Source organism: Mytilus trossulus, chromosome 6 (genome assembly GCF_036588685.1).
Source record: "Mytilus trossulus isolate FHL-02 chromosome 6, PNRI_Mtr1.1.1.hap1, whole genome shotgun sequence".
In the NCBI taxonomy this organism is placed as follows: domain Eukaryota; kingdom Metazoa; phylum Mollusca; class Bivalvia; order Mytilida; family Mytilidae; genus Mytilus; species Mytilus trossulus.
In genome coordinates, this window is record NC_086378.1 from 16,522,209 (window position 1) to 16,534,943 (window position 12,735).

Consider the following 12,735-nt stretch of genomic DNA (forward strand, 5'->3'; position numbering starts at 1 on the left):
ATGTTTAGACGAGTTGTATATATATGCGTTTGTTGAATGGCTGCTCTGTCTCGCCAACATACTGCATGCCACATCGACACTGAAGGAGGTATACAACATTCTGGGTTTTGAAAGTTACATTGCAATATATAGTGTACACAGACCCAGTCGAATGGCAAGTAAATGTTTATTTAAAGAGACGTAGTTCTAACAAATAAGTCTTTCAGAATTGCTGGTCTCCGAAAAGCTAAGACAGCAGGATTGGGAGAGATCTCAGAGTCAAGCGGATTTGCTCCTCTGAGGAGGCTGTCACGAAACGGTTACAGGAATTTCGCGGATGTTTGACAAAACGCTAACAATAACAGCCGCAATTACCTCTTACAGTTCAAATGAAAGAGGCGCAGCAAAATAGTCCCGTTTGTTCTTACATACAATCCAGTCTTTTCTAACCTTTCACGTTTGATCCGTGCCAATTGGCAAACTATTGCCAAGCACCCTAAATTATCCAAGATCTTTCCCAATCCTCCTGTCTTAGCTTTTCGGAGACCATAAAGTCTGAGAGACTTATTCGTTAGAGCTGACGTCTCCTTAAATAAAAGCTGTTCAATTGCAGGATGGTGCAAGTCATGTGGTAACAGACGTTGTCTGACTTGTCAACAAATACTGAATACTCAAACATTTACTTGCCACTCGACTAGGTCTGTGTACACTATATATTGTAATGTAACTTGCAAAACCCAGAATGTTGTATACCTCCTACAGTATCGTTGTGGCATGCAGTATGTTGGCGAGACAGGGCAGCCATTCAACAAACGCATGAATGGTCATTGAAGTGACTACACTTGCAAGCCGGACATACCCGTAAGTCGTCATGTGAGATCACCTGGGCACACACAAGCTGATCTCAAAAACCTTATCATCACAATCATAGACCACAACGAGGGTTGGTCGAAGGTCGACAGAGTCGCTCGGGAAAGATTTTGGAAAAGAATGTTACGGACAGTTTTCCCAAAGGGCATAAATGGAAAAAACATAGAATGAGTCCCTAATTTTCCTGTCATCACCTGTTTCTAATAACTCCTGTTTTAGTACTGGCTTTACAGTTCGAAATTATTTCTAAAAATAACAGTTTAAATTACAGGGCTTCATTAATTTGGGATGGATGTATAAGTACGTAGCCACGTAATTATTTTACCTCATTAGATAAAACTTATTTCACTAATCATTATTACGCTGCAATTCGTGTTGGAGGCTTAAATATGTAGTTTTTGTTGCAATTGCCTTCCGTTGTCAAATTTGAAATATTATACCAACTTGGATCAGTGAGGACATTTTTGATTTTTTGTTTGAGGACTGCCCTCAATGCAGTTATAACATCTAAACTGTCACAACCTTTGGAAATTTAGATTTATGCCAGTTCACATCGAAAATTACTACTTTCATTTGGCATATCTTTGCAATCTTTGCGCCGTGTTTGGAAATTGTAAAATTGTATCAGCGTCTGGTGTTCGCTTAAATTGTATAATATTAAAGATTTAGGATAAGTTTCTCAGTTTGAATATATTGACATGATTCATTTGACCTCGTGCTATTATTGAAGAAGGATATCTGTTATCCGAAACATCTAATATTTGTTCATTTTATAGTTATTTAATGGTGATGTTGTACCCTTTTTGACTTGTTATATATTATATTTTGTACTGTACAGAATCATATTACATGATCCATCGCCCTGTAAGATTAATCGTTGACTATTTATTCAGTCATTTTATATATATATATATGTATATATATATACAACTCGTTTAAACATAACCCCAACAATGTTAGATCTGTAAATTTGCTTTCGCAACTTTTTTGTTTTCCCTCGCCAGGATTCGAACCCATGCTACTGTGATATCGTGACATCAAATCGCCTGCACTGCAGCCGTCCCGCTAGACCACAGGACCACCTGGGCTCTAAAAAAAAGAGCTTTCGCTAGCCATGTGTTACCTTTCCACGTCAGTTTTAATCTAGCGGCGTACTACAGTACATGATATATAAGGCATGAAGATGTTATTGTTACAGATCAGCTAAATTATCTATAGTACAGGATCCTACAAATTAATGTAAGATACAGTCACAGAAAATAATTATTTTTATAAGTACGTCTGAGTCAGTGACAATTCTACAACAGATGTATCCATCGGATCGCCATCAATGATGGTGATACATGGATGTGTACATAATGTATATACAACTCGTCTAAACATCAACCCAACAATGTTAGATCTGTAAATTTGCTTTAGCAAATTTTGGGTTCTTCCCTCGCCAGGATTCGAACCCATCCTACTGTGATATCGTGACACCAAATCGCAAGCACTGCAGCTGTCCCGCTAGACCACACGACCACCTGGGCTCTAAAAAAAGAGCTTTCGCTGGCCATGTGTTACCTTTCCACGCCAGTTTTAATCTAGCGGCGTACTACAGTACATGATATATAAGGCATTAAGATGTTATTGTTACAGATCAGCTAAATTATCTATAGTAAAGGATCCAACAAATAAATGTAAGATACATTCATAGAAAATAATTATATTTATAAGTACGTCTGAGTCAGTGACAACCCCGTCTAAAAATCAACCCAACAATGTAAGTTCTGTAAATTTTCTTTCGCAAATTTTTGGTTCTTCCCTTGCCAGGATTCGAATCCATGCTACTGTGATATCGTGACAAAGAATGATTCTGATAATTCATCCATTTAACTTTAAGGTATTGTTACGTAACGTTTTCGATGTTTATGTCAGTTGAATAATATAAAACTAGGTTTTATCCGCCATTTTCGACATTTGAAACGCATCTACCAAGTCTGGAATAAAACAGCTGTTGTCCTTTCGTTTTTTATTTGTTTTATCATTTGATTTTGCCATGTAAGTAGGCGTTTGTCAATCTTTGACATATTTGTGCAGCCGATTTGATTTTCTCTAAGTTCAGTATTTTTGTGATTTTATGTTTTATTGTATAAGATAACTAATTGTCATTAACCGTTAATATGTAATCATTACAATCTATTTTTATTGCCTTCAATAAGAGTGTATTTGTTTTAAAAATGTATATTTAATCATGTTAATCAGCTTATGTCCCGTTGCGCTGTTTATACGGGTGATCCAGTTGACCTCAGCACCTAGCTTCGGGCTCCAGTAGCCATAACTCCACTTAATTATTGTTTAAGAGACTAAGGATTATGCAAACGTATTGTTGAGCCTACAGTTTAGATGTTGTAAATTGTATCACTGGTACTTTGGAATTTGAATAATACAGTATTGAAATTTAATCGACCCTGTGTTCATGTTAACTTACAAGACCTTTTTTTGGACTACAATACGGTTCATTAATTTATTTGTGTAACCAGGATTCCACCAGCAGATTTCTAGGATAACCCTGTGAGTGAAAGTGTATCATCGGCATTTGTTGTTCGTCTACTAGTAGACATGTTCACCATAAGCCGATACCGAAACCGACACCGAAAGCAAAAATAGTAGTGAGGTAATTGGTAAATGTTTAAAATTTTACTTAACTCAAACATTTTACTCCATTATATTGGTTGAAATTTGAATAAACTAGTCGTAGTATTACTTTAAATCATCAGTTCACATGAATTTATCGAAAATAAAAAAAGTTAAATTCAACCATTATTAAATAATATAATACAAGTAATATACAATTTGAGATGTTGATACGTTTTTTTTTTCTATTTTACATGTACATTAATAAGGTTGTGTCGTAGGGAAAGAGCCGTGCATGGTTCTACAATAGGTTTAATATCGTTCCCACTATGTCTAAAAAGTTTCGTCTTCTGGAATGTTCTACATCAACTCTTCTTGCACAAATCTTTACATTGGCAAATTTGCGTTGATAGCTAAGCATAGTACTTTGATTGCGTAGCTGCCTTACTGTATATGGTGTTACAATAGGATGTTAAATTGGATATATGGTATCGCTAAGTAAGTAACAATCACGAGGAAACGTTAATACCGCGTATAAAACGATCGCATCCATCAATCTGTGGGTTATCGCGTTATTCTTATAACCTATGAAAACAGAATATATGTATCTTATTTTCCTTCCTGTGTCTATGAAGACTTGCGTATGAATACAGTGTATATGTATATGAGGATGTCCTCCATAAGACAATGCCTTGTTTTCGGTTGAACAATGTATTCTATAGGAGCTGCCATAAATAGACCCCCTGCTTTCTCCAATCTAGCCAATCACTCGTTCTTCAACTGAAGACCATGTTATTATTGTTATCATTCATGTTTAGTTTAAACATATTTATTTGTAGTGGATTGGGAAACAAGTTTTGAAACTTATATGAATCCTTTTCCACGTTGCGGGTGCAAGAGCTTCCTTGAAATAGCATTAGCCTGTTCTTTTTCGAAATATACTAGAGTGTCTTTTACGTGCAAGAAATATTTCTTCCTCTAAACACGAGTCAGCCATTTATCGTCCCCTTCCGACGGACTACCATTGTTTCCTGAAGACCATACTCGCAATTACTATCATTCATGTGAACGTTTGATGAAATTCAAGTCCTAGTCCAATGTCAAAAGATGTAACAAAAGAAAATAAATAAAATGACAATAATACAGAAATAACAACAGACTACTAGCAGTTAACTGACATGCCAGTTCCAGACCGCAATTAAACTGATTGAATGATCAAGTCTTCATCATATGAACATCAGGCACAATCCCTCCCGTTAGGGGTTTAGTATCATACTATCATAAAAGAAATGAGAATAAGATAATCCGTGTCATGCCAACAACTGTTTTTTTTTTAAATAAATGTGTTTAGTTCCGATGCAAAGACCCTATAAGTGAATCAATATTAAAGTCAAAATATGAAATCTTAATGACCTGACAGCAGTATCGTAACTTCTTTATAAGTGTGTTTAAAGGTTTTGCAAGCTTTTGAGGTGAATACTGACATGGTTGTGCTTTGTAAAGAATATTACCATAAACATTGGATGTGAAATACCTGAACGTATAAGATGTCTGCATTGAATAGATTACAGTTGATCAGAACTGAAATATATATAGTTAGTTTTCCGGCATTTGATGTCTTATCCTTAGACGAGTATATTCACCTGATACCTATTACCTTTAGCTTATCTGTACGTTCCGCATCTGACAGGCGCACCACCAAACGATGTATTCAGGATTAATATACTATATACACGGGTCATAATCACAGGGTTGACACTACTAAATTGTCAAATTGTTACCTTTTGAAGTATTTTAATCATTAAGACTTTCTACGATAACAATACGAATACTAAAAATCTGGACTAAAAATGAGGCGTATAGGTACAGTTTTCAATTTGTTAGCGGGAACGACGTAAAATCAAATAATTCAACTTTATTTATAACTAATATAGAACAATGCTGTTGGTTAAAAACTACTCCATTCGTGGACCTTTTGTTTTCCTAATAATTAATATTACCAATAATTGATAAGTTCGAGTTCGACGGGTTCAAACAGAAAGAGTTGAAAGCAGAGAAAAACTGCATCTTATAATCGGCATGACTTTGTCAGATGACAATGCTAATACTAAAACCGACACCGAAAGCAAAAATAGTAGTGAGGTAATTGGTAAATGTTTAAAATTTTACTTAACTCAAACATTTTACTCCATTATATTGGTTGAAATTTGAATAAACTAGTCGTAGTATTACTTTAAATCATCAGTTCACATGAATTTATCGAAAATAAAAAAAGTTAAATTCAACCATTATTAAATAATATAATACAAGTAATATACAATTTGAGATGTTGATACGTTTTTTTTTTCTATTTTACATGTACATTAATAAGGTTGTGTCGTAGGGAAAGAGCCGTGCATGGTTCTACAATAGGTTTAATATCGTTCCCACTATGTCTAAAAAGTTTCGTCTTCTGGAATGTTCTACGTCAACTCTTCTTGCACAAATCTTTACATTGGCAAATTTGCGTTGATAGCTAAGCATAGTACTTTGATTGCGTAGCTGCCTTACTGTATATGGTGTTACAATAGGATGTTAAATTGGATATATGGTATCGCTAAGTAAGTAACAATCACGAGGAAACGTTAATACCGCGTATAAAACGATCGCATCCATCAATCTGTGGGTTATCGCGTTATTCTTATAACCTATGAAAACAGAATATATGTATCTTATTTTCCTTCCTGTGTCTATGAAGACTTGCGTATGAATACAGTGTATATGTATATGAGGATGTCCTCCATAAGACAATGCCTTGTTTTCGGTTGAACAATGTATTCTATAGGAGCTGCCATCAATAGACCCCCTGCTTTCTCCAATCTAGCCAATCACTCGTTCTTCAACTGAAGACCATGTTATTATTGTTATCATTCATGTTTAGTTTAAACATATTTATTTGTAGTGGATTGGGAAACAAGTTTTGAAACTTATATGAATCCTTTTCCACGTTGCGGGTGCAAGAGCTTCCTTGAAATAGCATTAGCCTGTTCTTTTTCGAAATATACTAGAGTGTCTTTTACGTGCAAGAAATATTTCTTCCTCTAAACACGAGTCAGCCATTTATCGTCCCCTTCCGACGGACTACCATTGTTTCCTGAAGACCATACTCGCAATTACTATCATTCATGTGAACGTTTGATGAAATTCAAGTCCTAGTCCAATGTCAAAAGATGTAACAAAAGAAAATAAATAAAATGACAATAATACAGAAATAACAACAGACTACTAGCAGTTAACTGACATGCCAGTTCCAGACCGCAATTAAACTGATTGAATGATCAAGTCTTCATCATATGAACATCAGGCACAATCCCTCCCGTTAGGGGTTTAGTATCATACTATCATAAAAGAAATGAGAATAAGATAATCCGTGTCATGCCAACAACTGTTTTTTTTAAATAAATGTGTTTAGTTCCGATGCAAAGACCCTATAAGTGAATCAATATTAAAGTCAAAATATGAAATCTTAATGACCTGACAGCAGTATCGTAACTTCTTTATAAGTGTGTTTAAAGGTTTTGCAAGCTTTTGAGGTGAATACTGACATGGTTGTGCTTTGTAAAGAATATTACCATAAACATTGGATGTGAAATACCTGAACGTATAAGATGTCTGCATTGAATAGATTACAGTTGATCAGAACTGAAATATATATAGTTAGTTTTCCGGCATTTGATGTCTTATCCTTAGACGAGTATATTCACCTGATACCTATTACCTTTAGCTTATCTGTACGTTCCGCATCTGACAGGCGCACCACCAAACGATGTATTCAGGATTAATATACTATATACACGGGTCATAATCACAGGGTTGACACTACTAAATTGTCAAATTGTTACCTTTTGAAGTATTTTAATCATTAAGACTTTCTACGATAACAATACGAATACTAAAAATCTGGACTAAAAATGAGGCGTATAGGTACAGTTTTCAATTTGTTAGCGGGAACGACGTAAAATCAAATAATTCAACTTTATTTATAACTAATATAGAACAATGCTGTTGGTTAAAAACTACTCCATTCGTGGACCTTTTGTTTTCCTAATAATTAATATTACCAATAATTGATAAGTTCGAGTTCGACGGGTTCAAACAGAAAGAGTTGAAAGCAGAGAAAAACTGCATCTTATAATCGGCATGACTTTGTCAGATGACAATGCTAATACTAAAATAAGGCTTACGCATAGTTATATACTTTAATTCAGACACGAACCCGCGGTACAACGGGTATGTTCTAGTATATAATTGCGGTTTTTATCCAACGCAGTCATAGGTTTGAACGTAGTTTTCAATTTAGACTCGTTTATATTTTTTGTTTGGGCATGTATCATATTTTCCCTCCGGTTTATATGATCCGTTCATCCTATATATTGACTCTTAAAATTCAAGAGTTAATCTAAAAATGAGGGTACTTTCTCTAAAAATGAGGGTGCTTTTTATATGGCCTTTCAAATACTGTTTCGATCCCTAACATCACTGAAGAGACATTTATTGTCGAAATACGGATATGGTGTACTAAAGAAATATTGACACCGAATGTTTGTGGCACAACATCCTGTCCACAAGTTAACAATTTTTTTTTCTGTGACGTATTAAATTTATAATAAGATCCATTTTGTTACAACCTGTGATCAATTTTATTTGGCAATCGCCAATGGCAGTCAGCAGGGTTAAAGAACATCAGTTGTTCGACCTGTTAGTCAAATGCGTTTTGTTTAAACATACTTTTTCACTCTTTTGGTCTTTTGGAAAATGTTGTTTGTGCTGTTTTTAGACCCTTCTACAACGAAATTTGTGTGACATGCACACGTATAAAAATTGCGGTTTTTATCCAACGCAGTCATAGGTTTGAACGTAGTTTTCAATTTAGACTCGTTTATATATATATATATATATATATATGATTAGTAATTATTTTGAGATGGCGTGTATGTAGATTGAAACTTAAAGCTCTGCACCGTGACCGCAATCAACAGTGTATTGTACATGTATCAGCTTTCTTCTTGCCAATGTTCAACATACACTTAAAATCATATGAGAAAGAAGAGATGTCACGAATAAAGGTACCACTAAATATAAACGCTTGCTTTCCCGAAATCTTACATGAGTATACTATGGAGTGCATTCATCCTCAGTGTTGAATACAAACTCATAGACAAATAATTTTTTGCTCAAAAAGTCTGAATATATTACTCTTTCACCAAAAGTTTCATTTCCGCCAATTTGTTGGTTAGTTTAAGTAAAAAATGATATCAAATGCACTAATTTTGTAAGAGAAGGCCTACTTTCACTTTCCTTGGAGGGATTAATTGGTGATCTGACACCTAAAAACACGGATACGCACTTTAGTTAAGTTGTGACAAACAACTTTTCGTCACAGTATCATTTAATCAGCATTTGTGTGGCAAACTCGCTGGATTAATTTATCATGATTATTTGAAGATACAAAATACATGTAGTATGTAAGCGACAGTGAAACGGTGAACCAGGCATAATATATAAAAGAAGTCATACTCACACCAGATGACAATGGATTTGTTTTCTGATCTGACCATTGGATTCATACCATTCACAGCTGTACAGTATATTACTTTCCCGTCGTCTGATTTGATTCCAGTGTACGTCAGTTCACTAGATGATATAAGTTTACCACCGTTGCCATTAGTATCGGCCTGAGGAGTAGATAAACCCGTAATGTTTTCTGTAGATTTATACCACTGTATACTTGATGACGGTCTACCAGCATTTGTTGTGCAAGTGAAGGTTTTACTCCTGCTAACTATAATACCTGGTGAATTATCATCAATTGGCTTTGTTGCAATGTATACTTGTGTAACTGGCACTGAAACATAGTATTCAACCATTTATATTCAATGCAAAAAAGACAAAGGGATGGAGAGTTGTCTCATTGGCACTCACACCACATCTTCCTCTATCTATTGATGAAAAACTGTAATGCAACATCGTTTGTAATCTTTACTTTTATTGGATAACGTCAGAAATTTTAATGTCATCAATTTATAATATAATTGATGCTTTAAAACGTACGCATACATGTACGTGTCGCTGGTATGCTTAGTGTGTGATCATCAAATCGCAAATTGATAACGATAGAGGAGGAAATACAATTACAGTAGGCACACAACAGTGATTAAACATTAATCAATGTTTAGTTTTAATTTTGAATGATTATTAGATTTTATAAACTTGTATAAACGTTGAAATCCTATGTTTAATCAACGTTGATTTTTTAAACTTTGAATCAATATTGCTTAATGGTCGCTTCAAAAAATTATAAATTATTATAAATTAAGGAATGTATCTCCCTCATGCAAAGCTCTGATTCCTTTCACGAATTTGGCTATACTTTTTGGACCTTTTGGATTATAGCTCTTCATCTTTTATATATGCTTTGGATTTCAAATATTTTGGCCACGAGCATCACTGAAGAGACATGTATTGTCGAAATGCGCATCTGGTGCAACAAAATTGGTACCGTTGATTTTATTTCAACATTGTTTCAACCAAAAGCTTAATTTAGCCCAACCCACTTGGTTTCGATCATCTGTATATTTCAGATTTCAAAGTAGCAATTTAATTCAAATATATTTTGCCAAATAAACTTTAAACATTAAGTTTGTGACATTCAAAATAAGTAACCAATACAATTATAATTCATATATATATACACACAATCATTCATTTACAGTTAATAGTCGAGTAACATTTAACAAAGTATGCAAATTCGAAATTAGACAACAACCATATGATTTTCTGAGGTGAGGGGGAGGGGTTTATAGTTTTTTGGATAAGTTTGATTTCACCCTCAGCTGCCAGTATATGTAATGCTAAAATTTAAAAAAAATTTAAATAAATGCATTCGACTTGTCTTGAAAAAACTACTTAATCCGGGGAATAAATCTATTGCCCGACCCCCTCCCCCCTCCCGAAAATCAAATCCTTCTTTAAGTTTTCTGGTTTTTCATCTTCATAAAGATGCCTAATAACTGGTGCATACGTGGCCTATTTATTTAAAATGGTTGCTGCCGTAGTTACAAAATCACTCTAGAAGAATAAATGCATCCAAGCAAGCGGTGCATGAGAGAATAGCATAATCGACTTCTCGGCCATGAACGAAAATATTTGAATCCCGTTGTTTTACTGGGTTAATGGCCAAAAACGTTCCTATTATATTGAGAGAAGCAACTGATTTGTTTAAAAACAGTGCTAAAAGTCGTTGTGCTTTAAAAAAGGTCAAGCACAGGCAAATTTCTCTTGAGTCACATAATGGACGGGCAGATACAAAAATTACTAAACTAATAGATGTATGTGTTATCCGTCCGTGGTAATGTTTTAAAGAAAATCGGAGTTTATGCATTTTTGTCATACAACTTGATAGATACCCATGAGGTCGACTTGATATCTCATTGTTCTGCATAACTATGTAATAATATATAAATTGAAACCTTATGCAAATGGTGTTTTTTAAGAATTAAACACATCGTAATTGAGAAGAAAACTGTCATTTCATTTATTCTTTATTAACTTTTGAATGTTTTGTTACTATAGTTAACATTACAGTTAGTCTCGATCATCCAGCCGCTTTATTTTTCAAAGTAGAGCGTCTGGACGACAAGTGATATAAAAATAGTAATTATGACATTCGGAATAGTATCGGCTTTTTTTACCTTGTTTTTAAAAATAATGCACAAGACGAATAACCAAGAAGTTGGTTATTGGCTCCGGAAGAAATTATATTACAATAAAACTATTGAAAAGCCCACGTGTACCGATTGTTGTTGAAAGCTATTTATATTTTGTTTGTGACGACATACAACTCGTGGAAGACACCAGACAGCATGGGTTCCATCACCGCGAAGGAAAATAACAGCACATCCAACCTTGGTAAGATAATATAACATTACAAACTGTTACATAAATGTTAATGCAACCTGAAACATCGAGTAGTTATATTCTTTAGTGCATGTCCGTGCTTCCTAGGCAAGTTAATAATTATACAATAAATGGCAATTTTTGTATTGACAGGGACCACTCGAACAGTCGTGTGTATGCTATAGATACATTTTGCGGTTGTTCACTTTAAAAAATACTTGATGGAAAAGTGATATGACGCCAAAATATGAATTTCATCCAAGAGAAGGTGTTGTATTTATCTGTAGTGTATATTAAGGTTTATGAGCCCTTCTGTAGCCATTTTTGTACGAATTTTTCAAACTTTAATTGTATCAAAACTACAGATATAATGAATAATAGAGATAGGCCGTTTAGTGGAAACTTGATGGAAAGCATATTTATTTGCTTTTTCATTGTATTTACTAGAAAAAGAGTACTTTGTGGCAAATATACCAAGATTTTTATAGAAAATCCACAACCTTTAATACAGAGATTTTTGTTATAAAATTTGAAACATAGATTACTCACTTAATTTTCTATGATGTGCTAGTGTTCATTTTCTACAAAATGTTCTAACTAACCTGTAAATTCTAAAATACCTCGTGCTGAGTCACTAAAGTCGAGTGCACCATAAAAAGTGTACTTGATTTGGTTCATATTTTCATTTGTTTTAACCAATAACTACATTAATAAATTTGTTTTTAAGAAATCAATGCTAGCACTGCATGCAAAAATTCTATATCTATCAGTCATCAAATTGCCAAATATGAGAGTACAAGGATAAAGGCTGTCGATTTTCTATACAATTTCCATATGTTTGCTTAAGTTGAGTTAGCACATGGGTGCATAATTCTTAAAGGGAGTGTGCATCTTGATATGTGTAAAAAACAAAGGGGGGAGGGGAGAGGAGAGATGCGCAATGGTGTACACATTTGAAGGAGGGAACGCAATTCAAAATCATAAGCAGAACAAAAAACAAACAAAGTATATCTAGAAGATGCCACTGATTTTGTACATACACCAAACGGTCAAAATGATTTAGGCTCGATTTTTTTTTAAACAAATGCATTTAGCTTATACAAACACATAAGAAGTGGGACACGTTGTTATGAAAAGTAATTTGAATATATTGTCTGGACTTAAAAATCCTTTTTTTCACTTTAAGAGGCATTTTTTCATATTAAAAAAAAAGTCCATAAAAGATTACAAATGCTGTCAGTGAATATGTACACATTGGCTATCAAAACCTTGAAACAAAACCATGGCATGAGTACTAGTAATACACTAAAAATTCGTCTTTATGCAAAACAATAA

General features: G+C 34.1%; 1 protein-coding gene across 1 annotated transcript in view; it reads right to left on the minus strand.

The window, feature by feature from the left end:
- LOC134722360 (hemicentin-1-like) overlaps window positions 1–12,735 on the minus strand; it is a 108,627-nt gene that overhangs the window by 29,719 nt on the left and 66,173 nt on the right. The window contains exon 3 of the mRNA XM_063585975.1: window positions 9,026–9,349. Coding sequence (XP_063442045.1) covers window positions 9,026–9,349 — 324 coding nt within the window. The remainder of the gene's footprint in view (window positions 1–9,025; window positions 9,350–12,735) is intronic.